This window comes from Euleptes europaea, chromosome 1 (genome assembly GCF_029931775.1).
Source record: "Euleptes europaea isolate rEulEur1 chromosome 1, rEulEur1.hap1, whole genome shotgun sequence".
In the NCBI taxonomy this organism is placed as follows: Eukaryota; Metazoa; Chordata; class Lepidosauria; order Squamata; family Sphaerodactylidae; genus Euleptes; species Euleptes europaea.
Genome location: NC_079312.1, coordinates 169,679,297 through 169,706,835, shown reverse-complemented (window position 1 = coordinate 169,706,835; position 27,539 = coordinate 169,679,297). Strand labels below are relative to the sequence as shown.

General features: G+C 47.1%; 1 protein-coding gene across 1 annotated transcript in view; it reads right to left on the bottom strand.

The window, feature by feature from the left end:
- Positions 1–225: 225 nt before the first annotated feature.
- STAT6 (signal transducer and activator of transcription 6) overlaps positions 226–27,539 on the bottom strand; it is a 39,305-nt gene continuing 11,991 nt past the window's right edge. Inside the window, exons 4-15 of the mRNA XM_056849453.1 lie at positions 27,273–27,402; positions 25,299–25,360; positions 23,621–23,778; positions 22,416–22,547; positions 19,694–19,882; positions 15,994–16,081; positions 14,152–14,274; positions 9,922–10,014; positions 8,490–8,696; positions 8,301–8,395; positions 2,793–2,929; positions 226–482 (exon numbers count right to left, since the gene is read on the bottom strand). Of these exons, the coding sequence (XP_056705431.1) occupies positions 226–482; positions 2,793–2,929; positions 8,301–8,395; positions 8,490–8,696; positions 9,922–10,014; positions 14,152–14,274; positions 15,994–16,081; positions 19,694–19,882; positions 22,416–22,547; positions 23,621–23,778; positions 25,299–25,360; positions 27,273–27,402 (1,671 nt within the window). The remainder of the gene's footprint in view (positions 483–2,792; positions 2,930–8,300; positions 8,396–8,489; positions 8,697–9,921; positions 10,015–14,151; positions 14,275–15,993; positions 16,082–19,693; positions 19,883–22,415; positions 22,548–23,620; positions 23,779–25,298; positions 25,361–27,272; positions 27,403–27,539) is intronic.

The following is a 27,539-nucleotide window of genomic DNA, read 5'->3' as shown; positions in this document are numbered from 1 at the left end:
TTCCATTGCAGAGAGATAAGGGGAGACATGTCATTCATTGGCCCTTCAGTGTTGGTCACTGCGTCAAACAGGATTCTGGACTAGATGGCTACCGGTCTGGTCCAGAGGGCTCTTCTTATGCTCCTATATGGCACCCTTCACCTCCCTTCTCCAACCCACAACCCCTCACTCTTTCTCCTTTCCTTTCTTGGGATGTCAAAGGGCATCAAAGTCTGTTCCTGCCCGTCAAAGACCAGCGAATGAATTCTGCATTCCTGGGGACAGGCAGCCATAGCAGATATAGGGGGAATAAAGCTCTGTCTTCTCCTTCAGCTCACCGTTAAAGTACTTCCGGAATGCATCTACTTTAGGTATGTTAGGTATGTTAGGTATGTTAGGATGCAGAATCTGAAGCTCCTGCAGATCCCGAACGCAGTCAGCAAGGGAACGGACGGACAGGTTCGTTGCTGTGAATGGCTGGATGTTCTCTACTTGAGAGGAACCTGAAATGAGCAAAAGAAGGAAGCAACATGTGATGTTACATTGGAAAGTACAGGCCCTCTATCCTGAGCATTGCCCTGTTATAGGAAAGACCAACTTTAAAAGCAAGCAACAACCCTTAAACGGTGGTGGCTGTTTCAAGCAGCAGGAAAAAAATGCCTCTGTTAGATGTTGTGGAGACAGATCGCTGGCTGAATAGCAGCTGGCTAAGAGTGGCTCACATGGACAGACACCTTCCATGTTCATAGATCATGATGGGTAGCCATGTCAGTCTGTCACTAGTAGTAGAAAAGAGCAAGAGTCCAGTAGCACCTTAAAGACTAACAAAAATTCTGGCAGGGTATGAGCTTTTGTGAGTTGTGGCTCACTTCCTCATCTGAAGAAGTGAGTTGTGGCTCACGAAAGCTCATACCCTGCCACAAACTTTGCTAGTCTTTAAGGTGCTACTGGACTCCTGCGCCTCCTGTGTTTGTTTATGTGGCTTCATTTTGCAGACTCAGTAACTCACGAGAGGATCCACTGGCTAGGAAGAGGGCTCCAGCCTCCCGCTGGAAAACAAAGCCATTCCCAGACAGCCAGTTCTGCTCCGGGCCTTCACTGGGAGCAGATCCCACATTCCCTCGGGACATTTGCTCAGTCACCGACCACAACCCTGCTGGGTAGTGAGTACCACCTTAATGAGGGGCCTGCTTTTCCGCCACAATACCCGGACGTGACTAATCGGTGACTATCCCCAGGATGTGGAACAATTTCACCACCTGTTCTGCATCTTAGCCTAGGAAGGAAGATGACGCTAAGAGCCCTGCTACAGGGGAGGGGCTGTGGCTCAGTGGTAGAGCATCTGCTTGGCATGCAGAAGGTCCCAGGTTCAATCCCCAGCATCTCCAGGGACTAGGCAAGTAGGTGATGTGAAAGACCTCAGCCTGAGACCCTGGAGAGCCACTGCCAGTCTGAGTAGAAAATATTGATGGATCAAGAGTCTGATTCAGTATAAGGCAGCTTCATCTCCCTTCCCTGTGCAACCATATTCAGCTGGAGGTTGCTGGCCCTGCAGAAAGATGGATTTGAGACGCCATTCCTCTGCATTAGCAATCTGGTAGGGGGATGACATACACTTTGAGAAAAAACAAAAGAGGGAGGGAAAGACCCAACCTAAAACCAAAGCTGGGTACCTAAAGGTTGGGTGGAAAAAGACTCAATAAATATATTTCTGTACATAATTGAGTCTTTTCCCACCCAACGTTTAGGTACCCAACATACACTTTGAGAAACCATAAACAGTAGCCCACCATAGGTTAATTAAGTACCCAAAAGGTTAAAAAAAAATTCCAAGGCCAAAGGTTATACAATCTAAAAATTATGTAAGTACAAAATATGTATATATTTATTTCAGGATAAAATCTAATATCACGTATAACACATATAGGGCTCTGCAGAAGGACTTTTGCTGGGCCCTATATGTGTTAAATGTGGTATTAGATTTTATCCTGAAATAAATATATACATATTTTGCATATAGGGCCCTGTTTCCACATCAATATTCTGTGTCCCCATAGGGGACCTACTTTCTCTTTTTAAAGTTATTTTCCCCTGGGTGGTTGTATTTATACCAGCGTGGTATAGTCGTTAAGAGGAGTGGTTTGGAGCGGTGGACACTGATCTGGAGAACCGGGTTCGATTCCCCACTCCTCCACACAAAGCCAGCTGAGTGACCTTCGGCTAGTCACAGTTCTCTCCGAACTCTCTCAGCCCCACCTACCTCACAAAGTGTCTGTTGTGGGGAGGGGAAGGGGAGGTGATTGCAAGCTGGTTTGGTTCTTCCTTAAGTGGTAGAGAAAGTCGGCATATAAAAACCAACTCTTCTTCTATTCCGTTGTTTTTAGATTCTTGTATTGATTTTTTTGCCGCTACCTTCCTTGGATCCCACTAATCAGGGAGAAAGGCAGGCTGCGTGGTGTAGTAGTTAAGAGTGGTGGACTCCAATCTGGTGAACCCGGTTCGATTCCCTGCTCCACCACATGAAACCAGCTGGGTGACCTTGGGCTAGTCACAGCTCTCTTAGAGCTCTCTCAGCCCCACCTCACAGGGTGTCTGTCTTGGAGCGCAGAGGAAGGGAAGGAGATTGTAAACCGGTTTGATTCTCCTTGAAAGGTAGAGAAAAGCGGCATATAAAAAAAACCAACTCTTCTTCTTATAAAAGGTTTTCAATAAACATATTAAATCGTTTAAAAACAGATTCAGCAGCACTGCCCTATGTGGACTATGCCTCCATTGGCCAACCTTTGACAGAGCCCCCCTAAACAAAAACCTACCGTTGGGCAAGCGGATGACGTAAGCAATGCTGATGCCACCGATCAAGGAGTCACTGAAACGGAGCAGGAAAGTCCCCGTTGGAGCACTGCTCAGGCAACTGGAAACATATTGCTTGCTGATAAAGCCCACGATGAGCCTGTGTGGAACAGAGAGAAGCAAAAGGAGAGAGAGTTAACAGGTGAAGGGTACAAAAATTAATAGGATAAGGGGAAAAGAAAAGAGGAGAAGGGAGAAGCTGCATCGCCAAGGTTATGCTGTTTATGGAAGAAGTTGAACTTTCCGACCCTTTGGCATCAGTGAGTGTCAAGCGAGAAGGAATTTCCCAGCTTAGTTCACTGTTCCCTGAATCTCTGCATGTGTTAGCCACCCCCACACTGGCGGCTACCTGTCAAGGACCTCTTCTCAGGAAGTTGGGGGCCCAGCTGTGAATCTGGTATGTATCTCTGCATGGGTTAGCCACCCCCACACTGGTGGCTACCGGTCAAGGACCTCTTCTCAGGAAGTTGGGGGCCCAGCTGTGAATCTGGTATGGGAAGGGGAACTCACCCTCAACCTGGGAAGTTCCATGGATACTGCCCAATGTTTGGTTGAGGAGGTCAGGTAGTCAAGGTCAGCAATTACAAAAAGTTCAAGCATCCAGCTCAGCGTCTGTCAGAAGATTAGCTGGAAGTGACTGACATCGATTGGCTCATTTTGTCACGACGACATCGGTGGGTCGACAAGAACTGCGCCAGTCACCATAAATCATAAGGTGACTCTTATGGGCATGAAAGATTCCAGCGTGGACCTTAGTTCCGTTAAAAGAGACACGTTGGAAGGTCTGGAACGGCATGCAGAAGGCTTGCCACAAATAGAGCCTTACGAGAGTGAAAGTAAACAAGTTCCTTTTACTAAAGTACCATGTGAAGTTTAGAGAGAGGCAAGGGGAAGTCATGGTGTTAGAGCACAAGGGGAGGGGCCATGGTTCAGTGGTAGAGCATCTACTTGGCATGCAGAAGGTCCCAGGTTCAATCCCCGGCATCTCCAGTTAAAGGGACTAGGCCAAGGAGGTGATGTGAAAGACCTCAGCCTGAGACCCTGGAGAGCCATGGAAGAGGAGCCGTGGCTCAGTGGTAGAGCATCTGCTTGGCACGCAGTGGCTCAGCGGTAGAGCATCTGCTTGGCCCACAGAAGGTCCCAGGTTCAATCCCCGGCATCTCCAGTTAAAGGGACTAGGCCAAGGAGGTGATGTGAAAGACCTCTGCCTGAGACCCTGGAGAGCCATGGAAGAGGGGCCGTGGCTCAGTGGTAGAGCATCTGCTTGGCACGCAGTGGCTCAGCGGTAGAGCATATGCTTGGCCCACAGAAGGTCCCAGGTTCAATCCCCGGCATCTCCAGTTAAAGGGACTAGGCAAGTAGGTGATGTGAAAGACCTCAGCCTGAGACCCTGGAGAGCCGCTGCTGGTCTGAGTAGACAATACTGACTTTGATGGACCAAGGGTCTGACTCAGTATAAGGCAGCTTCATATGTTCATGTGTTATGTGTTCAAGAAGCGTGGCTATGATTTTGCAATTGGGGCAGACCTGCTTTACAAAACAGCCCAGGTCGATGATAGGGTCTCAAAAAGTTAAAGCCCAGCAAGGAACTCAAAGGAGCTGCCGGCCACAGAACCAAGATTTACAGCTTGCGAGGAGCTCTGACAGTTGCAACCAGACTGAGGGGGGAGAGCCAGCGCTCGGCTCCCAAGAGCTCAAAGATAGCCAGAAAAGCTGAGAGATGCTAGAAGAATGCAGAAACAAAGAACTCCCCCATGAACAGCTCACACCCAACAATCCCATCAGATTTTTTTATGGGGAAATGGCTTCCTATACCGTGAGCATATTAAAAAAGGGATATTCTTGTGACTGGCAACCACAGAACGGGCGTGACAAGCGAGAAGCCGTCTTAAAAGGAATTTCCCAGCTTAGTTCACTGTTTCCTGACTCTCTGCAGATGTTAGCCATCCCCACATTGGCAGCTACTGGTCAACGACATCTTCTCAGGCCTGCTAATTAGCTCACATGGATTCAGCTGTGAATCTAGTATGGGAAGGGGAATTCACCCTCACCCCGGAAAGTTCCATGCATACTGCCTAATGATTGGATGAGGTCAGGTGGTTATGGTCAGCAATTTTCTATAAGTGTAGCTAGAGAAAAGGCTATTTCCCCCCTTTACTCTTTCCTTCCTCCCCCTCCTTGCTGCCAAGAAGATATTTGTATTATGCTCCAGAAACTTTTTGCCTTAAGAACCAACTGCTCTGTGTTAGGATTCAAGCAGGTAGGATAACTAGTAAGCTTCGTTATTTTTATGCATTTTTACTGCCACTGAACTCTATGCCTTGATTTAATATCCTTTCTTACATTTCTTCAATAAAGCCTTCTTTTCTTTATGGTGTGTGTTACTCAGGGGCCATTTATGCTCGGTAATTAGCAGCACATTCTAGGCTGAAGTACCCCGCATATTTTTTTGAGTTTTTCACACTGAATCGTCATTTAGGAAGTGACTACTAAGCCGGCGCATACCTGCTTCGCATTTCTTAAGAGCCCCTTTAACGAGTCCTTTTGTGTTTGCTCTGCCCCCACCTCGAAGAATCCCCCCAAGGAAGCATGCAAAATCACAGCCGTGTGTTAGCTATGCAAACGGCGGTTGCTAATGGAAGGAACGAAGGAGCAGGCGATTGGGGGGTGGGTGGAATTTCTCCTTTTGCGTCGGGACCATGAATAGGCATTTCAAAGGTCGTATTTTTAAAAAAAGCTTTGAGCAAGCATCAAAATTGACCATGCATAAATGGCCAGGGAGTTACTAGAACCAAACCCAGGTAAACTTGGTTACGTTACTGCACCAAGGCAGGCTCAGCCGTGACAGTGAGTCTCAGAGTGAAACCAGATGTATACATCTCCACAGCTCCCAGCCTTTTTTTCAAGCTCTTTTATCAGTTGTTCAGAGGCCTAATTCAGACTGGAACCATGATCTCCTGATCAGAAATGGCCCCTGGAAGCCACTATTTGGGATAACTTAAGCATACAAATAGAGCTATGCATAAGTTTCCGCAGCGGGGGCCAATAATAACTCCCCAGGGCCATTTCAGAACAGGAAAATGGTGTGGCAGAAAAAGCTTAAACCTCCCTCCCCTTGTGGTCCAACTCCAAATTGGACCCCTCCAACCTGATAATTAAGTCTAAAAAAGCCTGACAGCTGAATGCCTCTCCATGTTCTGTTAAGTTCTTTTCTCTACTTCCTCCACAGTCGGGGCTGCAATTCTCAGCAGAGGAACGGCACAAAAGATGAGATTGCTCAGCTCCGCTCTGGTTCCTTTTCCGCTCAAAATTGTCCTCCCGAGTTGTTATTTTTTCACGTGCAGAGGAAAAAATATGAGGGTTCCTACCCCTCTTTCTCTGCAAGAGAACAAGGAAGTTGTTATTTTCAGCTATTTTGAGCTGAAAAATAGGGCAGGAAATAAGCAGCCTCTTCCCCTCCTATCAGTGGAAATTTACTGAAGGATCCAAGCCACTTACTACCATACACAGTCTAAGAATATCGGAAGTACTCTTTGGGCACTTTCACACATTCCGAATAATGCACTCTCAATCCACTTTCAATGCACTTTAGTGATTGTTCGCAAGTGGATTTTGCCATTTCACACAGTAAAATTCAGCTGCAAAGTGCATTGAGAGGATGGAAAGTGCAATATTCGGCATGCGTTACAGTGCCTTTCAGTTCCAGTATTTAGCATTTGTTTATTTTAAAACCTAGTTTTTGTGTACTCAGAATCCTCTCTTGTTAAAAGGTCTGTCTGTCTGTCCATCTGTCTGTCTGTCCGTCCGTCCGTCCATCCATCTATCCACACCACCAGCGTGGTGTACTGGTTAAGAGCTGTGGTTTGATGGACTCTGATCTGGAGAACCGGGTTTGATTCCCCCACTCCGCCGCATGAGCGGCGGAGGCTAATCTGGTGAACTGGATTTGTTTCCCCACTCCTCCACATGAAACCAGCTGGGTAGCCTTGGGCTAGTCACTCTCTCCCAGCCCCACCTACCTCACAGGGTGTCTGTTGTGGGGAGGGGAAGGAAAGGTGATTGTAAGCTGGTTTGAGTCTCCCTTAAGTGGTAGAAAAAGTAGGCATATAAAAACCAACTCTTCTGCAAGCATATGATTCTGTTTATAGCTGCTGAATTAATCATTAATCCCTAACTAACCAAACAGCAGATAAGGTTATGTACCAAGAAAATGAAATAATGCATTCTTCAGAGGAGGATGTCAGCTATATAGAAGTGCTTAGCCTGTACACAAGAGGTCCAAATGGCGGACAACCCAAAATTTATATATGTTTGCATTTTCCTGTAAGCAGGAGAAAGGATTTGGACCATGCGATAAATAGACAAGAAATAAGGAGGTAGAGCATGTGCTTTGTATGCCCAAGGTTCAGTCCCTGGTATCACCATTTGAAAGGTGATATGAAAGACCTCTGCCTGAGACCCTGGAGAGCCACTGCCACTCAGAGGAGACAACAGTGACATTGGCAGACCAAGGGTCTGACTTCGCATAAAAGAGAGTCATGCGTTTCCTCTGCAGTTATACTTGCAACTTTCTCTTTGGTTCACTGCCTTTTATAGGATGGATAACTTTTCGCAGGACTTTTTTTGGCTTTGAATTATTGGATTGTTGTAAAATCCAATGTTAGAAGCGCTGGAGGCTTATATAAGCCAAAAACGCAGGAGACAAATATTTTAAATTAACGCCAAAACATAATCACAAAAGTTTCTCTGTGTTCCTTGCTGCACACCCACTTCCCCTAATCATAGATCCTTATGTTGCCAACCCAAATGAAAATAACTTAATAAACCTTGGCGATGAGGTGCTGAAATAAATTGAAGAAGAAGAGTTGGTTTTCATATGCCGACTTTCTCTACCACTTAAGGAACACATGAACACATGAAGCTGTCTTATACTGAATCAGACCCTCGGTCCATCAAAGTCAGTATTGTCTAGTCAGACCGGCAGCCCCTCCCCAAAGCACTCAGGTGGAGGTCTTTCACATCACCTACTTGCCTAGTCCCTTCAACTGGAGATGCTGGGGATTGAACCTGAGACCGTCTGCATACCAAGCAGATGCTCTACTACCAATGAGCATCACACCAGCTTACAATCGCCTTCCTTTCCCCACAACAGACACCTTGTGAGGTAGGTGAGGCTGAGAGAGCTCTAAGAGAACTGCGACTAGCCCAAGGTCACCCAGCAGGCTTCGTGTGTAGGAGTGGGGAAACAAACCCAGTTCACCAGATTAGCCTCTGCTGTTCAAGTGGAGGAGTGGGGAATCAAACACTGATCTGGAGATCAGAGTCCACCACACCAAACCACCGCTGTTAACCACTACACCACAATGGCTCTGAGGAGGCGGCATGGCTGCACTACTCCGGGCTGCCATGAATCTACCACCCCTTCAGGAATGGGCTGTCAGTCTATGAGCTTGAGAAAATGTCTCCCTTACCCATCAGACCAGTAGTCCTTCAGATACTTCTTGGTGAGGTCAAGGACGCCTTCAAACCACTGCCAGAAGGTAAATCCCCTGCTAGGGAGGATTTCCTGCAAATGCCAAGGAAAGAGTGTGAGGATAAAAGAACAATATACTCTGAGCTCACGGGCATCCCACCCCCCCACTAAAACCCACTGCAATCACCTTGTTGAACTGAGACCAAGAAACACAGCGGTTCTGGAAGTCCTCATAGCTGGCGTTGTTGTCATTGAAGATCTTCTGGGCCAAGAAGAAGTAGTGCTGCTTGAGGAGGCCTTTCGTGGTCTGCACTTCAGCCATGAACTTCTGGTTGAGGGTCTCACACATGTCCCCCCAGGGGACGCGCTCCCTGACCACAAAGGGGATCCGATCCTGTAACGGGCCAGAGGGACCAAACCTTGCATCACACACACGGTAAACAGCAGATGGTAAGAGGGCGTACCCACAGCCTCCCCCAGTCTCTGCTCCTTTTCCCTCCCCCCTTTCCACAATGGACACCTAATACAATGGCAGCGAAGAAGAAGAAGGGTTTGATTCCCCACTACTCCACATGAGTAGCGGACTCCAATCTGGTGAATCGGGTTGGTTTCCCCACTCCTACACATGAAGCCAGCTGGATGACCTTGGGCTGGTCACAGTTCTCTCTGAACCCTCTCAACCCCATCTACCTCACAAGGTGCCTGTTGTGGGGAGAGGAAGGGAAGGAGATTGTAAGCCACTTTGAGACTCTTTAAAAGGTAGAGAAAGTCAGCATATAAAAAACAACTCCTCCAAAGATTTATTTAAATATGCCACAACCACAGCTAGGGTGGTTTTAGCAAGGAAATGGAAGCAACCGCTTCTCCCAGATATAGAAGAATGAAAGGACAAATTAATGGAATCCGCCATCATGGCAAAACTGACAAATATGATAAACACAAGTTATGATACCACTTTTGAGCAGCATTATGAGAAATGGAAATTATTTTATAATTATGTGGAGGCTTATGGATAACAGTATGTTGATATTTTAACTAGACATAAATGGTGATCATTATTTGCATAACCTGCCCAAATATTGAAACGCAAAGTAATGTTGTGTGCTTGATCTGCATTAGAATTATTGCTTTTTTAATGGTATGTTAGATATTTTCAATTTCCCCCTTTTCCTTCTGTATTCCCTCATTATATAATAATAAAAATAAAAATAAAAATAATTCCTCCTCCTCCTCCTCCTCTTCTTCTTCCTCCCAAACCGGGCTGGCTCTCCAGAAATGGGTGTGGTGAAGAGCATTCTGATGGCTCCTCCTAGGTGAACCAGGGCTTCTCATCTAACCCTGACACTGTGAAAAACAGCAGCGCTTCAGCAGTCCCAGCACCATTGGCATAACAAGAGAAGGATATCTGAGGAATTTTTTAAATTAAAAAAAATCCCATCCCACCACACACAACGTGCACGGTGGCCTAGAAGGTTCCTGCGTTTAGCAATGATCATTTGATGGGGAACGCTCTTTTACAGGGTCTGACTGGACACTTTAACCCTGCACCCCCCAACAAGTGGCACCCCATATCTTTCATCCCCTTAGAGGCAGAATTTCAGCCACAGTCATTCACTTACTTTCGCAGCAAAGGCATTGTCCCACAAGATGGTGGCCTTGGCATTATTGTCTTGGTTGCCATGAACAATCACCACAATGGGCAGAGAGAGAGCCTGGAGTGGAAGTGGAGAAAAGGGGAAGAACACATAAATAGCTTGTTGCTTTCTCTTTTTCAACAGGAGTCCTTCCCCTCCCCGCAACACACACACACACACAACACATCTCACATTTCTGCCCACAGTGTTGAGTTGGCAACGGCGGTCAGAGATGTACAATTTCTGGGGGGGGGGAATCCCAGTCTTTTTGGGGGAGAGGGGAATTAAAATACACGCAATACTTATTTTCCTATCAAACCTAAACTTATTTTTCTCCTTTAACAACATAAAATGCATCATTTATAACTTGGCACATAAAATTGAACTAACTGGTGTAGCAGTACAATCCTAAGTGCCCTGAGCTCCTTGAAAGAAGGGGAGAATTTAAAAAGTTACAAAAATAAATAGTCCATCTCACACTATGGGATTCCTTTGTTTCTCCATGGCGGAGGATGATGGAGGAAAAACTGAGATATTATGGTCTATCACAACAATGTCTCCTGACTAGGGACTACGCTGAGGCAAAGTCTATGGTTAAACAGAGGATTATAGATATTGAAAGGCAGCATGATTTGAATAGAGTTAAGACCTTTCTTTACGATCCAGGCATGTTAAATAAGGTAGCTTTGATGCCTTATGTTAAGCATTTAGAGAACCCTGATCATAGAAGGATTTTCACCTTATTAAGGTATGATATGCTGCCCTCAGCGATTCTTGAGGGTAGATATAGAGGTTTACCATCTAAAGAATGTGTATGCTTATGTGGAGATGGGAATATCGAGACCCTAGAGCATATCTTTTTTTTATTGTAATATCTATAGTCATATTAGGGAAACTCTGATTACCCCTACAATTTCCTGCCACCCCAGTAAAAATAGAAGGACTCCTCTCAGTTATGCTACCAGATAAGAATCAAGAGATCACTTTAAAAGTTGCCAAATTTGGATGGATAGCCTGTAAGACTATGAAAACTTAGGTAAGACATATATAGGCTTTTTAGCTATAATTTTAAAAATGTTCTTAAATTTAACCTGAGTTATTTGATATACTGGAGGTTATTCGTCTGAATTATTATATTGATTCTATTTTTATTGGTCTTGGACTGTATTAGATAAATTTACAAATTAAATAAGAAGAGGGAGAGAGTGAAGACACCCTCAGACAACTGGTCCTTCTTGGTCAGCTGGACTAACCCCTCTCCCAAAATAGCAGCCATGTAAGACCAACTCTCCTATGAGAGAGAGAAAACGGAAGAGGGAGACCGGCAGGTGATGACTCCATCACGCATCTGTTCAATTGGCCCGCGCCTGCCTCAAAACTGAAATGAGCTTTTATTTTTAAAGCAGGATCAGTGGCAAATGTTGTAAAAAAAAGAAAAGAAACCCCCAAACAAATAACTGCTTCCACAGAAACGTTGCTGCTCCAGCCTCCCCTCCCCTCATCTCCCCAGGTGTTTTCCTTAGCCAAATGAGAAGATGGCCTGGATCGCTCTCAGCCAATAAGCCAGGTGCGTCTTTTCCCCTCGGAGTTTCTCCTCCCTTGACAGTATCCGATGCCCACTGACTCTTCATCAGAACTAGAGCACTGAGGCTTCCTGGAACTAGTTCCTGAAGTCCCGCCACATTACGAGCCCCCAAAGAGTCAGAATTACAGGAGAATTACATGCCTGATGCTTCTCTATAATTTGTACAGATTCTCTTAATGTGACGGGCTGAGCCTCATACACATAGACATTTCTTGAAAACTACCAGTATAGTTAAGAGCCCCGTGGCGCAGAGTGGTAAGCTGCCATACTGCAGTCCAAGCTCTGCTCACGACCGGAGTTCAATCCCGACGGAAGTCGGTTTCAGGTAGCCGTCTCAAGGTTGACTCAGCCTTCCATCCTTCCAAGGTCGGTAAAATGAGTACCCAGCTTGCTGGGAGTAAAGGAAAGACGACTGGGGAAAGCACTGGCAAACCACCCCGTAAAAAACAAAGTCTGCCTAGTAAACGTCGGGATGTGATGTCACCCCATGGGTCAGGAATGACCCGGTGCTTGCACAGGGGACCTTTACCTTTTTACCTACCAGTATAGTTAAGGCATCTGACCTGGATGGCCCAGGCTAGCCTGATCTCGTCAGATCTCAGAAGCTAAGCAGGGTTGGCCCTGGTTAGTATTTGGATGGGAGACCACCAAGGAATACCAGGGTTGCTGTGCAGAGGAAGGCACTGGCAAACCACCTCTGCTAGTCTCTTGCCATGAAAACCCCAAAAAGGGGTCACCATAAGTCGGCTGCGACTTGAAGGCACTTTACACACACACACATAGTTAAGGCATATAGGAAGGGTGTGTGGGACCAGGTATGGCAACAGCTATTAGCGTCAGATTATTTCTATGGACAAACCACGCTCCCCCACAACAGCACTGTATGCCTAACCATATTCACTGTGGTGTTAGGCCATCTTTCTGGTACTAACTCCGGTAACTACCAGAATCAGCGCCTCTAGTTATAACTGCTGGAGTAGTAGCGTTGCCAGCTCCGGGTTGAGAAATACCTGGAGATTTTGAGGGTGGAGCCTGAGGAGGGCGAGGTTTGGAGAGGGGAGGGACTTCAATGCCATAGAGTCCAATCGCTGCTTCTGCTCAGATGGCCAGCAGAGGGTGAACGGTGGGAAATGGGAGGAACGTTGGCAGCCACCGTGACACACTGACGCCACTCCCTGTATACCCGGTAGTGATGTCAATGCATCGCCAGGGGACACAAGGGATATTCCGGCACTTGGGCAAAACTCTCTGGTTAAACCACAGAGTTTCTGTCCAAATGCCGCAGCGACCCCAGCATCCCTCGGCGACATGCTGACGCCACTTCTGCGCGCACAGGGAGTGACACCAGAGCATCGGCAGCAACTTCATTATATCGCCGGCAAGGGGACATCTGCGTGTCAGTTGCCCTGCCTGGCGACCCTAGTCCACTCTGTCTGGGTTCTTCACACCCCAAATTCAGCCATACCTCAGGGCATGCCCTGACTAAAGAGGGGATTACCTGGGGGCAGGGAGGGCTCTAAACCTTAGAACCAGAGTGGTAGCAGTTGGCAAAGCCCTTCCCTTCTCTAGGTCTGAAGGGTTTTTGGAGATTGTTGGATTATTATACTTATTTGACCTTCTTGGCATTCTGTCCCAAAGAAGGAAGAAAATTGCATGGTTATTGAAGGATACGGACTCATTGGCCATTTATTCATGGTAATTAGCAGCACGTTCCAGGCTGAATTGCCCACATATTTTTTTAAATTTTACCATGCTAAACCGTCATTCAGGGGCGCAGACCTGCGTCGCATTACTAAAGAGCTCACTTAACGCGATCTTTGGCATTTGCCTCGAAGAATCCTCCTCAAAGAACCATGCAAAACAACAGCAGCGCATTAGCTATACGCATGCTAATGACTCTGCAATCAGGAACAAAGGAGCAGGCGAGTGGTGGGGGTGGAATTTCTCCTTTTGCGTCGGGTCCGTGAATAGGCATTTTTAAAGTCACATTTTAAAAAAGAGTGAGTGAGCATCAAAATTGCCCATGAATGAATGGCCATTGACTTACCTGTTGAACTCTCGGGTTTGCTGTTACCTCCGCTGGGGGGGTTGGGTTTTGTGCAATTGTGTATGTTGTCGGTTGGTTCTGTGCAATTGTGTATGTTGTCGGTTATGTATACTTTATATTCTATGCTTTATAGTCATGCTTGATAGAAATTGTTGTGAATATAGCATATAACGTAATACTATAATAGCCTAGTGTTGTTATTTTTTGAGTATATGTATAGTCTGAGCAACACTGATTTTGCTTGTTTTGGTCTTGGCCTGAAGGGGGCAGGAGGAAAGGAGCGGTGTGTGGGGAGGGAGAGAGCCCTGGAAGGGATATCCCAGTTGTGGCAAACCTGTATGGTTCCAACCCTATTTCATGACAAGTCCCCATTGAGGAGAAAAGTAGGGCAGAAATAATTTTAAATGAATTATTCTTCTTCACATTTACACTCATTTATGTAAACAACCAATGAAAGGAGGGACAATAGCATTTGATCATGTATGAGGAACTCATGGGTCCCCCTCCAAACGAGTCATACGACAACAACAGTATACTAGCACTGCCACCTGCAGTCTGAAGAATGAGATCATCCCAATATTACCTGCAGCACGAAGGTGGTATTGTTGGAGCCAAGGTTGATTTTGGCAATGAAGAGGACGGCACACTTCTCTTCGGTCACGGACTCCGTGCTCTTGCGGTCGCTGCGCTTGATCTTCTTGAGAAGCTGAAGGACGAGAACGACAAACCGCGCAGCGTTGTCAGGGTCAACGTCTCAACAGGTGTGTGTGGGGGTTTGCCCAAGGCTGCAGCTTTCACCACCATTTGGGAAAGTTCTCTTCCAAACCTCCTCTCCCAGCTATCTGTTTCTGCCCCTGCAGTCCTCTTGACACTCTAGGCCAGTGGTTCCCAAACTTTTTAGGCCACCGCCCCCTTGGTTCCACAAACTCAACCCCAGTGCCCCCTACCCTATCCAACGACACAGTTGAAAGGGCCCACTTCTACCTGCCCCCGCTGCCCTCTTGCCTCTTTGTGCTCCCCTAGGTAATCCCACCGCCCCCCAGGGGGTGGTACTGCCCTCTTTGGGAACCGCTGCTCTAGGCCTTCAACTCATGGGCTGGGACAGTTGGGTTGGTTGTACAACCCCCGCCTGTTGAGTCGTGAGTCACTACAAAGACACTTCTCTTTTTTTGCGGCTTTTTGCATAAAAAGCAAGGACACCGTGCTTCCAGCAAGCACGGCAATAGGAACCACAGGTCAGGGGGGTGAAATTTCTCAGCTATGGACCTTTGGGCAGGTGGGGAAACATTCTAATCTGCAGCAACTACTCAGTGTCCTTGAAGCTCAGCTGAGACTGAGAAAGGGGCAACCGTTCTCTCTCTTTCTCTCCTGGCTGTTCTAGGAATCCCACTGCTCCTCATCTTGTTGGTTTCTGTGTAACTTCCTGCCAAGGAGCGTAAGAGGAGCCAAGGGATTCCTACAGTCTCCACCCAGCCTAGAAATGAAATGCCAGATGGGCTGGGATGAGGGGAAGGCAACAGTGCTGATTGGCGGGGGCATGGGAAATTTTGAGTGCCCCTGTATGCCCCACCATAGCTACAGGTCTTGTCCGTGGCTCTATCCCTTGGCTCCTCCCTTACCACAGTATACCTCCTGGTACTTGACCCCTTTGAGGAAGAAGAGGATAACAGTACTAGATGTGTATGTGTGTGTGTTAAGTGCCGTCAAGTTGCTTCTGACTCATGGCAACCCTATGAATGAAAGTCCTCCAAAATGTCCCATCTTTGACAGCCTTGCTCAGATCTTGCAAATTGAAGGCTGTGGCTTCCTTTATTGAGTCAATCCATCTCTTGTTGGGTCTTCCTCTTTTCCTGCTGCCCTTAACTTTTCCTAGCATGACTGTCTTTTCCAGTGTCTCTTGTCATCTCATGACGTGACCAAAATACGATAGCCTCAGTTTAGTCGTTTTAGCTTCTAGGGTCAGTTCAGGCTTGATTTGATCTAGAGCCCACTGATTTGTTTTTTTGGCAGTCCGTGGAATCCGTAACACTCTCCTCCAACACCACATTTCAAAGGATTCTATTTTCTTCCTATCAGCTTTCTTCACCGTCCAGCTTTCACACCCATACATAGTAATAGGGAATACGATGGCATGAATTAATCTAGTCTTGGTGGCCAGTGACACATCCTTATACTTCAAAATCTTTTTTGAAATCAGAAGGAGATTGAGACTGGGAAGGGCAGCCATGAAGGAGCTAGAAAAGTGTACTAGATACTAACAAGCAAACCCAGTGGGGCCAGGAACGTACCCCAGTTCTACCCACGCATCTTTATCCCAACCTATAACCCATGCTACATTAGTGGATTTCCTTTCCTCCCACCCATGCATCTGCATCTCCCCCCACCACCACTGCCTGGGGCAGAAGGGCTGTCTTAGTTCACCTACCATATTCTTGAAGACAGCACAGCAGGCATTGTTCGTGGTGGTGGTCTCCAGAGGGGCTACGTTGTTCACAATTTCTCCTGTGCTTTCACTGAAAAACGGAAAGAGAGATCAGCTGACAGGAAGAGAGTATGTATGCATGTATGCGCAAGTAGAGTATCCCTTATCCGGACATCCCATATCCGGACTGATCTGAAAATCGAACCTTTCGAGCCGGCATGCATGGCTGTTTCCCTTCGACACGTTCGGGTCTTTGTTTTGATTATGCATGCCGTTTCTGACCGTCAGAGGTTGCTTCATTCTCCCCCTGCCTTTCCCCGCATTTTCAGGGACCTGTTTTACCTCGAATTTGAAAACGTGGGCAAAACGCGGGGGGGAAACAGGGGAAGAGAGAGGCGACCTCTGACGGTTGGAAATGGCATGCATAATCCAAACGAAGACCCGAAGCTGTCAGAGGGGTGACTGCAAGGGAAATAGCCATGCATAAAAGACCAAAATGGCCCCGTGGAGTCTCTGTTTGCCCATTAGTAGTCAAGTCAAGTCAAGTTTATTAGTACGGTCTATTTGACCAGCCAGAAGTTAATATATCATATTGTCCAACTTGATAAAACTGTAAAAAGTATTACAAATTACAAAAATTGATAAAAATCCAGTATTGATAAGATATACAAAATTAGTGCATGACACAAAAGTGGATTGCCAATTTAAGATTACTAAAAATATAGAAGTATAAAAGAATTTAACAGTTTTTTTCCACCTATTTTTGAGTATTTTAATTGCAATGGGGCAGAATTTAGCAGTGGGAAGCGTTGCCCATTGGTGTGTATGGAGCTGCTTTCAGTGGTTACTATTTTCTGAAAATCTTTTAAATAATTAAAGTTTTTTTGTAAAGCGTATGTAGAATAGGGAAGCCAGGCTGCCAGCTTTGGCCAGCAACCTCCCACTCTCAGCCTTGGTCCCCAGCCATCCACTTTACAAGCTAGCAAGGGGGGGGATGGGGAGGCTGAAATTATAACCCACAACACTGAAACATCACCCCCACCTGCATAACCCGAAATGACATCAACAAGCTGCAGGTCACTCTAGGAGGGCAACAAAGATGGTGAGGGGTCTGGAGACCAAGTCCTATGAGGAAAGGTTGAAGGAGCTGGGTATGTTTAGCCTGAAGAGGAGAAGACTGAGAGGGGATCTGATAACCATCTTCAAGGACTTGAAGGGCTGTCATAGAGAGGAGGGTGCCAAGTTGTTTTCTGTTGCCCAAAAAGGCTGGACCTGAACCAACGGGTTAAAATTAAATCAAAAGAGTTTCCGTCTAGACATTAGGAAGAATCTTCTAAGAGTTAGAGTGGTTCCTCAGTGGAACAGGCTTCCTCGGGAGGTGGTAAGCTCTCCTTCCTGAGAGGTTTTTAAGAAGAGGTTAGATGGCCATCTGTCAGCAATGCTGATTCTGTGACCGTAGACAGATGATGAGAAGGAGGGAATCTTGGCCATCTTCTGGTCACTAGGGGTGTGTGGGGGGGAGGAAGTAATGAATTTCCTGCATTGTGCAGGGGGGTTGGACTTGATGACCCTGGTGGTCCCTTCCATGATTCTATGATTCCCCCAAAACCACTATGTGATGAAGTAACTTCTGGTTATGGAACTGAAGGTGATATATCGCAACATCATGGGATACCATTTGTGTATGGGCTAGCAACACTATTGGAGAAGGAAAATGAACCCCTTCCCTTCTCCCCAAACTTTCCATAAAGACCTGTAGCAGTTGCCTCATATCTCCGGGACTTTCCCAACAGAATTTCCCAACAGGCAGGCTGGGTCAGCTACGGTAAGCCAAGGAGACTGCAGACGAACCACGTGCTTCCTTGCATTAATTGGGGCAGGTTATCAGCAGCACTAAATCAACTGCCTCACCTTTTCCTGCTGCTTATGCAAGCCCTTCCCTGTAACTCATGCAAGCCCTTCCCTGCCCCAGCGTGGCAGAGAGCCAGCGTGGTGTAGTGGTTAAGAGCGGTGGTTTGGAGTGGTGGAGTCTGATCTGGAGAACCGGGTTTGATTCCCCACTCCTCCACATGAGCGGCTTAGGCTAATCTGGTGAACAGGGCTGGTTTCCTCACTCCGACACATGAAGCCAGCTGGGTGACCTTGGGCTAGTCACACTCTCTCAGCCCCACCTACTTCACAAGGTGTCTTCATGGCTATTAGTTAGGATGGATACTAGTCATGCTGCATACCTATTCTCTCTAGTATCAGAGGAGCATGCCTATTATATTGGGTGCAGTGGAACACAGGCAGGATGGTGCTGGCTATTCATCTACCATTTCACACTTTAAAAAAAAAGTTGGGGGAATGAAAATTAATTTTTCTTGACACTATAAAGAGAAAAGCTATCAAACTCTTATAAATAGTTTTTTTAATTAACATGTTACAACTGCTTCTACTGACGGTTACACAATGGCTCATTAACATTCCCCCCTTCGCTACAATCGTAGATCAAAACAGAAAAAACGCACTCCCCTTGCCTTTTAAGATGGAGCTCAGTTTTGGTCTTCGAAAGGACTCTTAGCCCTTGGTCTGACCTGGGCAGGCACCTGGTGTATCAATGGGATGGAAGGTTGAAACGTGGAAAACTGCATACGCAGGACGGGCTTGTCAGTGCACAGCAAATGAAACTAGATCCCAAATCAAACAATACATTTCCTACGCTGTCTGTTTGCTGATCCCAGCTGCAGCCCTGTTCAAGCAGCATACGGTGCCAGAAGCAGAGTTGCGCCTAAGCTCGCTGGCTTCAACAGACTTAGAAATGCGCCACTCTGCTTGGGATGGTAGGTGTTCAGGTGCCAGTATTTATCAAATAAATACTGCCCTTCTGTGCATCCATTCCAACCAAGAAGAAGAAGAGGAAGAGGAAGGAAGAGGAAGGAAGAGAATGAAAAGGAGAAGGAGAAGGAGAAGAGTTGTTTTTTATATGCTGACTTTCTCTGCCACTTGAGGAAGAATCAAACTGGCTTACAATCACCTTCCCCTCCCCACAATAGACACCCTGTGAGATAGGTGGGGTTGAGAGAGCTCTAAGAGAGCTGTGACTAGCCCAAGGTCACCCAGCTGGCTTCATGTGTAGGAGTGGGGAAACCAACCCGGTTCTCCAGATTAGAGTCCGCCGCACATGTGGAGGAGTGGGGGAATCAAACCCAGTTCTCCAGATCAGAGTCCACTGCTCCAAACCACAGCTCTTAACCACTACCCCACGCTTGCTCCCAGCGTGATGTGGATAGGCATAGGAGATAATCACGTGCAACCAGAGAGCAAGAGTCCGGTAGCACCTTAAAGACTAACAACATTTCTGGGGAGGGTATGAGCTTTTGTGAGCCATAGCTCACTTCTTCAGGTATCTTCAGGCATCTGAAGAATCTCTTCTTCAGGTATCTGAAGAAGTGAGCTGTGACTCATGAAAGCTCATACCCTCCCTAGAAATTTTGTTGGTCTTTAAAGTGCCGCCATACTCTTGCTCTTTCCCACTGCTACAGACAAACACGGCTACCCGTCGTGATCTGTCTTCACGTGCAAGGAGCCACTCAGGTTCAAGAGTCAGAGAAGCAAGACCCTGTTGATCTGCACAACAGCCATGCTTGAGGAACCCCGATCCCCGGGCGTCCTTAAATCAGCCGAGGAAGACCGGCAATGCAGTTGAAATGACCTCACTCACCTGAGGCTGGCGTCAGGACGCCCCGCAGCCAGTTCCCGTGCCTGTTTCTCTGTTACAATGTTGGCCATGACAGAGGACATCATCTGCGGAGGCTTGAACAGCTGAGGGCCCAGCAGGAAACGGACGGTGGCTTGGAATTTGGTTTGGGTCTTCAGTACTTGGGGAGGTTGTTTGTCCACCAGGAAGGCACTTAACGGAGACATGAAGAAGGAGAAGGAGAAGGAGGAGAAGAGTTGGTTTTTATCTGCCGACTTTCTCTACCAGTTAAGGAAGAATCAAAACTAGCTTACAATCACCTTCCCTTCCCTTCTTCACAACAGACACCCTGTGAGGTAGGTGGGGCTGAGAGAGCTCCAAGAGAGCTGTGACTAGCCCAAGGTCACCCAGCTGGCTTCGTGTGGAAGAGCGGGGAAACAAATCCAGTTCACCAGATTAGCCTCCGCCGCTCATGTGGAGGAGTGGGGAATCGAACACAGTTCTCCGGATCAGACTCCACTGAGGCAGCCCACCCTCAGCCCCGATCTGGGCTGGACAAGCCTGCTGCGGGCTTGCTAGCCAAGGCAGCCCCACCCCACCCCCAGTCCTGAGGTGTCAATTATCAAAGTCTGTTAAATAAAAGAAAACAAGAGTGCTATTGTTTTAAGCAGGTTTGTATTTTAAGTAAAAAATTAATATCATCTATCCATCCATCCATCCATCCATCCATCCATCCATCTATCTGGCTTATGACCCGCCCTCCCCAGCAAACTGGCGCAGGTAACATCAGGGCAGGTAACATCATTTGAAAGCACAACAAACAATCATTAATTGGCTTTCCCTGTATCTTCAATAAAGTTTGTATCTTCGGTACCTGGCATTAAATTTTATGGTACACATGGCCCGGCCGACTGAATGACATTTATGTCGTATCTGGCCCTCATCACAAATGAGTTCGACACCCCTGTCTTAAATCCATAAGCAGTAGCATATCACCATAAAGCAATCGGCAGCTCATAGTTGGAATTCTTTTTTTTTATCTTATCACAGGCCCTAACAAGATTTGGCAAGAGACAGAGACCACCACCAGTCTGTTTGTCTTCCTTTCCCTTCCCAGCAATGTCTACAGCTACATAACATGTGTAGGGACCCTGCCATACTGTGCATAACCCTGCCAAGAATCCAAGACGGGAATGGGAGAGTTCACCGCACGATGAGGTCATGTCCTGTCTTGTGTGAAGCCAGATGCTACAGAGTAGTGGCAGATGTATCCCCCTCTCTCTTGTAAGGTCTGCAGCAGAGTTTCCCAAACTTTTTGAGTCACGGAGCACTTTTCAGGAGAGAAATTCGTCACGGAGCACTAATTTTCACCTAGCACCTATACACTAAACTGAACGGCAGCAGTATTTTTCTTTCCAGTCTCTTCGTGGAGCACTAGGAGATGTCTCACGGAGCACCAGGTGCTCCACGGAACACAGTTTGGGAACCTCTGGTCTAAAGAGTCTGGGAGTTTTCAGTGTGGAAAAGACACAACTAAAGGGGAACATGATAGAAGTTTATAAAATTATGCACGGGGTGAAGAGGGTGGACAAAGAGACATTTTTCTCCCTCTCCCAAAATACTAGAACTTGAGGGCATCCAATGAAAATGACAGGTGGCAGATTCTGGATGGAAAAAAAGGAAATACGTCTTTACACAGAGAGTGATTAAAACGTGGAATTCATTGCCAGAGGATACAACCATGGCCACGAACCTAGACAGCTTTAAAAGGGGACTAGACAGATGCATGAAGGACAGGTCTATCAGTGGCTACTAGCCATGGTGACTAAAGGGGAACCTCCAGGTTCAGAGGCAGTAAACCTCTGAATGACATCAGGGGAAGGTCTCGGCCTCTATGCCCTGTTGGCCTTCCAGAAGAACTGGTTGGCCATCGTATGAGACAGGATGCTGGACTAGATGGACCACTGGTCTGATCCAGCAGGGCTCTTCTTATCTTCTTATGACTAGTTAAGCCATCCACAAAAGCGTGAGGGGGGGAAATGGGGCTCTTTATTGTGTTCTAACAAAGAGTTTGGGGACTCCTTGGTTGTATCACAGATTCTGCCAAAGAAACAATCTTGTGTGAGGGTTCACACTGGATTCCTCAACACTCTCCCACCACCAGGGGTGGGACCGTTTCACAAACTCCCAGACTTTCCCGTTCGTCCTTGCCGCGGCTTTATTGGGGCTCTCTTTTTGACCCGGAGCCACCTGCTCTGCAACTCTCTTGTGCCACGATGAGATGCAAATGCTTCCGTTCACGGCAAGCTGGTAAAGGAAAGGCCCCGCTTTGAGACGGAGGAGAGACTGTACTCGGTGGCCTCCTATGCAGGGCTGTTTCCCTCACGGTCCCCCCGCCGACTGCTCCGGTGCTTCGTTTTGATTATGCCTGCCTTTCTCGACCGTCAGAGGTCGCCTCGCTCTCCCCGCGTGTTTCCGCGCGTTTCGCCCGTGTTTTCCGGATGCTGTTTCCGCGAGACTCCGGAAAATGCAGGCAAAATGCACAGAAACCGGGGTGGGGGGGAGAGCGAGGAACCTCTGATGGTCGGGAAAGGCATGCATAACCAAAACGAGGCGCCGGAGCAGTCTGCGGGGGTGACCGTGAGGGAAACAGCCCTGCATAAACGGCCGCTGGCTGCTACCAGGTTCCCCTTCAGACCGACGATTCTATGATCGGAGAGCTTCTGGATAGGGGGCTCTTCCTTACCTTTTGATGAGGGCGTTGAAGACATTCTCCAGGCGTTCCTGAAGACAAGACTGAAGTTCAGAGCCCAGATGAGAGGCAGATGCTACGGCTTGCTGGCGGAGCTGGAAACAAACATCCACCAGGCTTTCAAACCTGTCAGGAAACATGCCGGATGAGTAGGATTGATTCTTCCTCCCCTCCCCACGCACACACACACCAGTCCAGATTCCATCTTAAAGCCAAGTTTGCAAGAGCTGCAAGGACCAAGCAAGTTGTGTGTTGGTTACATTGACATGCAACTAAAGCAGTGCTGTTCGGTTTTAGTCCTAACAAAGGAATTTCTTTGCTTCTCAGCAGGCGAGCTCAGCATGGCATTTGGGGATGAAAGCTTCCCTGCCTATCTATCTATGGCTATGTCACATAAGCATAAGGGGTATGTGTGTGTGTGTGCATGTTGCCATTTATTTATTTACCTCCTTTATAGCCCGCCTTTGTCGCCGAGGCTTAAGGCGGATTACAATGCTTAAAAAATGCAATCAAAACAATATAACGCCTGAGACAAAAAAGTAATTAAAACGGACAACATTAGCTCAGACATTAAAATGACAACCCTACTCCCTCTGCAGGAGAGCAGCAAAAGTGTGGGAATGAGCTTACTGAGCTTGCAAACTTTTCCTTTAAAGGAGCAAGTTTCTAGTCCGTATGGCAGCAAAGCTAGAGACATGATTAAATCGCAGAAGCCAAAGAAGTTGCTAACGGGGTTTCCAGTTCAGCTCTTTGCAGGCTACCAAAATGGGCAAAACCAGAATTTATTAGGCAAAATAGCCCCCAATGTGAACCAAAGGATGCAAATCGGCTCCATTTGCACAATTCATACAGGTTGCAGAATTCCGCTCTTCGCACAGAATTTGGGTATGGGGCAGGACAAATTAAGGTAGGGATCTACACATTTGCCAGTGCCAGTCAGGCTCCTCTGGACTGTAGCGGTGGGGAAATGGGAGAGAAGGTGGCCCCAAAAGAGATGCTGTATTGGCCATTGGTACCCAAGCTGGCCATTTAGGCAACATGACCAATGGTAGAGAGGTGTACAGTTATACTTGAAGGCTTCCTTAGCATTAATACGAACAGGACAATGTTCACTGCAGCCTGGCTCGCAAACCTCCAACGATTCCAGAATAGTAGCTCCGGAAACGCGGCTTGTGACGACGCCTTGTGGCACTACTCACCTCTTCTGCAGCGGAGCCAAATCCTCGTCAAAGGGAGTTCCATTCCCAGCCAGCTGTTGCTGCCTCTTCCAGATGTCAAGCCTCTTCAGCAGCCGGGTCTTTGAGGCTTCAAGCTCTTTGGCTACTTCTGGGAACAGCGTACAAAGGGTCTGCAGAGGCTGGGAGAAGAGACAAGTTGTTTTGTCAGATGGAAGAAAAGGGACCAGATGCACCATGGCGAAACACGCGAGGCGAGGGTTTATCGCACAAAACCATACTCTCACAGTACACACAGTACAACTCAACCCTGGAATCGAGCCCTGAAACTAGAGTCTCAATTTTCATTTAGAAATTCATGTTTTGTTGGCTATAATCTTGGGGTATTTAACAGGAGAAGGAGGAGGAGGAGGAGAAGAAGAAGAAGAGTTGGTTTTTATATGCTGACTTTCTCTACCACTTAAGGGAGAATCAAACCGGCTTACAATCCCCTTCCCCTCCCCTCAACAGACACCCTGTGAGGTAAGTGGGTCTGAGAGAGCTCTAACAGAGCTGTAACTTGCCCAAGGTCACCCAGCTGGCTTCGTGTGTAGGAGCGAGGAAACAAATCCAGTTCACCAGATTGGCATCCACTGCTCCAAACCACCACTCTTAACCACTACACCACGCAAAGCAAAGGATGTTGTTCATCGAACTTCAACACCATTTAAGTTCCACTATAAAACACCATCGTCTCAAGAACAAGAAATCGGTGTTGACAAATTATTTAGGTAATTTACTGATCCGCAAACACACGATAGTATTTACACTGGCTCATCTCAATTTTCCCCCATCCTCCTTACTGGAGATATGAGAATACCCCATTTAATGAAGAGAGATCACGATGGGTGGCCGTGTTAGTCTGTCTAAATCAGCAGAAAAGAGCAAGAGTCCAGTAGCACCTTAAAGACTAACAAAATTTCTGGCAGGATAGTGCTTTCATGAGTCACAGCTACTTCTTCAGAGGAGGAGCTGTGGCTCCATGGTAGAGCATTTGCTTGGCATACAGAAGGTCCCAGGTTCAATCCCCGGCTTCTCCAGTTAAAGGGACTAGGGAGGGAGGTGATGTGAAAGACCTCAGCCTGAGACTCTGGAGAGCCGCTGCCGGTCTCAGCAGACAATACGGACTTTGATGGACCAAGGGTCTGATTCAGCATAAAGCAGCTTCATGTGTTCATGTATCTCAAGAAGTGAGCTGTGACTCACGAAAACTCATACCCTGCCAGACATTTTATCCCATTTCATGAACATCTACGCCCCTGTGCTATTGAGGAAATCGAACCTGTTGGAAGTGGATTGCTACACTGCCCGGAATACGATCTCCTCAGACGCACTTTTATTCAGCCTATCCTCCAAAAAATTCTGGGAAAATCGGAGGAACGGTACACTTCCTTTCTTCTGGCCGACCATGAAACCTTGGACACAGTCACAAGATTCTGTGCCGTGGCCAGAGTCTACCGGGGTTCAGGACTGACGAAGTGTGTACATTCGCTAGTTTTATATTTTTATACTTTTATTGGACCTTTCATCGTGCGTTTTATTGCACATAGGCTTTTAGAATAGTTCTGTTAGCCTGCCTAGTTTTGCTCGTCTTTGACCGTAATAAATTACTGTTTTCTGTTCGTGCCACTGTTTGCACAAAGACGGAACCACCCTATCAAACAAGAGTACTCACATCCGCTTGTGTTGAGAATTGCGGATCCGATGCGTTTATCTGCAGAGAAACTGAGAATTGCAAAGCAAGAGTTTATTTAGGGGATACATATTCCATCTTTCCACAAATATATTCCATCTTTCCACAAACATGCTCCAGGCAGCTTACAAACGTTACCACACGTTCAATACAACATATCCTTAAAAGATTCAAGGAGTCCTCAAGGCACAACACTAAAACAAAGAGAACCCAGGGATACCATAAACCCAGAGACACCATAAAATCCTATTCAAAGTCCTTCTGTTTGGAACAAACAGGTGTTTCACAACCACAAGAAGTTGTTTAACTATAGTGCATGAAGAAAGTTCCTGGGGAAGAGAGTTCCACAGTTTAGATTCAACTGGCAAGAAGGCTTATGCTTCGGTTCCTGCAAGACAGACCTGTGAAAATGTGAATTCTTGTAACAGAGCCCCTTTAGATGACTTCAGAGGAACATACAAGTGGAGGTGATCCTTCAGACACTTTGAACCCAAGACATTTGAGGCTTGAACATAGTTAAATTGTGGGACTCCCTGCCCCTGGATGAGGTGATGGCTGTCAACTTGGAAGGCTTGAAGAAGGCAGTGAACATTTTCATGGAGGAGAGGGCTATCCATGGCTACTAGTCAAAATTGATACTAGTCATGATGCACACCGATTACCTCCAGGATCAGAGGAGCATGCCTATGATAGTAGGTACTTTGGAACACAGGCAGGATAATACTGCTGCAGTTGTCTTGTTTGTGGGCTTCCTAGAGGCACCTAGTTGGCCACTGTGTGAACAGACTGCTGGACTTGATGGGCCTTGGTCTGATTCAGCATGGCCTTTCTTATGTTCTTATGAACAGGGCCATCCTAAGCAGAGGTATATCCTTTTGAGTTCACTGAAATCAATGGCTTATACAAATATAACTCTGCTTATGAAGGCAAAGTAGAAAGGCAGCTAACAAATATTTTAATTTTTTTAAAAAAAAATAAACATAACAACCGTCTTGCAGTGGTGGCTAGAACACATGAAGCTACCTTCTACTGAATCAGACCCTTGGTGCATCAACGTCAGTATTGTCTACTCTGGCCGTCAGTGGCTCTCCAGGATCTCAGGCAGGGGTCTATTCACATCACCTACTTGCCTAGTCCCTTGAACTGGAGATGCCAGGGATTGAACCTTGCACCTTCTGCATGCCAAGCAGATGCTCTACCACTGAGCCACAGCCTCTCCCCTTGTTTTTCAAATCCATGTTTAATCAGTAAAAGAAAAAGTGTAACAGGCCTCAATGCCCGCAAAGATTCTTGCTTGTGTTGGCTGCCGAGTAATCATGGCCAGAAGGGAAGCTGCTCTGAATCTGCATCACTCACGGATCCCCTTCAACAACACATCCCAAACCACTTGGGGGTTAAGGGGCAAGTTAAGCAGAATGGGAGAGGTGCCGTGTTCTGGTGTGCTGGAGGGGGTTGAGACGGGGACATCTAGGGGAGGGGCTGTGGCTTAGGGGAAGAGCTTCTGCTTGGCATGCAGAAGGTTCCTGGTTCAATCCCAGGCATCTCCAGTTAAAGGGACTAGACAGGTAGGTGAGGTGAAAGACCTCTGCCTGAGACCCTGGAGAGCCGCTGCTGGTCTGGGTAGACAACACTGACTTGATGGACCCAGGGTCTGAAACAGTATAAGGCAGCTTCATATTTTGGGGAAGGGCCATAGCTCAGTGATAGAACATCTGCTTTGCATGCAGAAGTTCCCAGGTTCAATTCACGGCATCTCCAGTTAAAGGGACTAGGCAGGTAGGTGATGTGAAAGACCTCTGCCTGAGACCCTGGAGACCCACTTCTGGTCTGAGTAGACAACACTGAATTTGATGGTCCAAAGGTCTGACTCAGTATAAGGCAGCTTCATGTGTTCAAGTGCGTTCACTCCATCCTTACAACCTTCCAGACCTTTCAAGTGCTCACCTCTTGAGCCGTCCTTCAGGCTCCCGTGGAGCGCCCGGATCTCTTGCAGCTTGTACTGCAGCCACTTCAGATCAAATGCAAACTTCAGTTCCTCCTGTTGGCGGTGGAAGCTGAGGGGCAGGCACTGAAACTGTGAGATGCAGAAATGATAATAATAATAAGAGTTGGTTTTTATCTGCCGACTTTCTACCACTTAAGGCAGAATCAAACTGGCTCACAATCACCTTCCCTCCCCCTCCCCACAGCAGACAACCTGTGAGGTAGGTG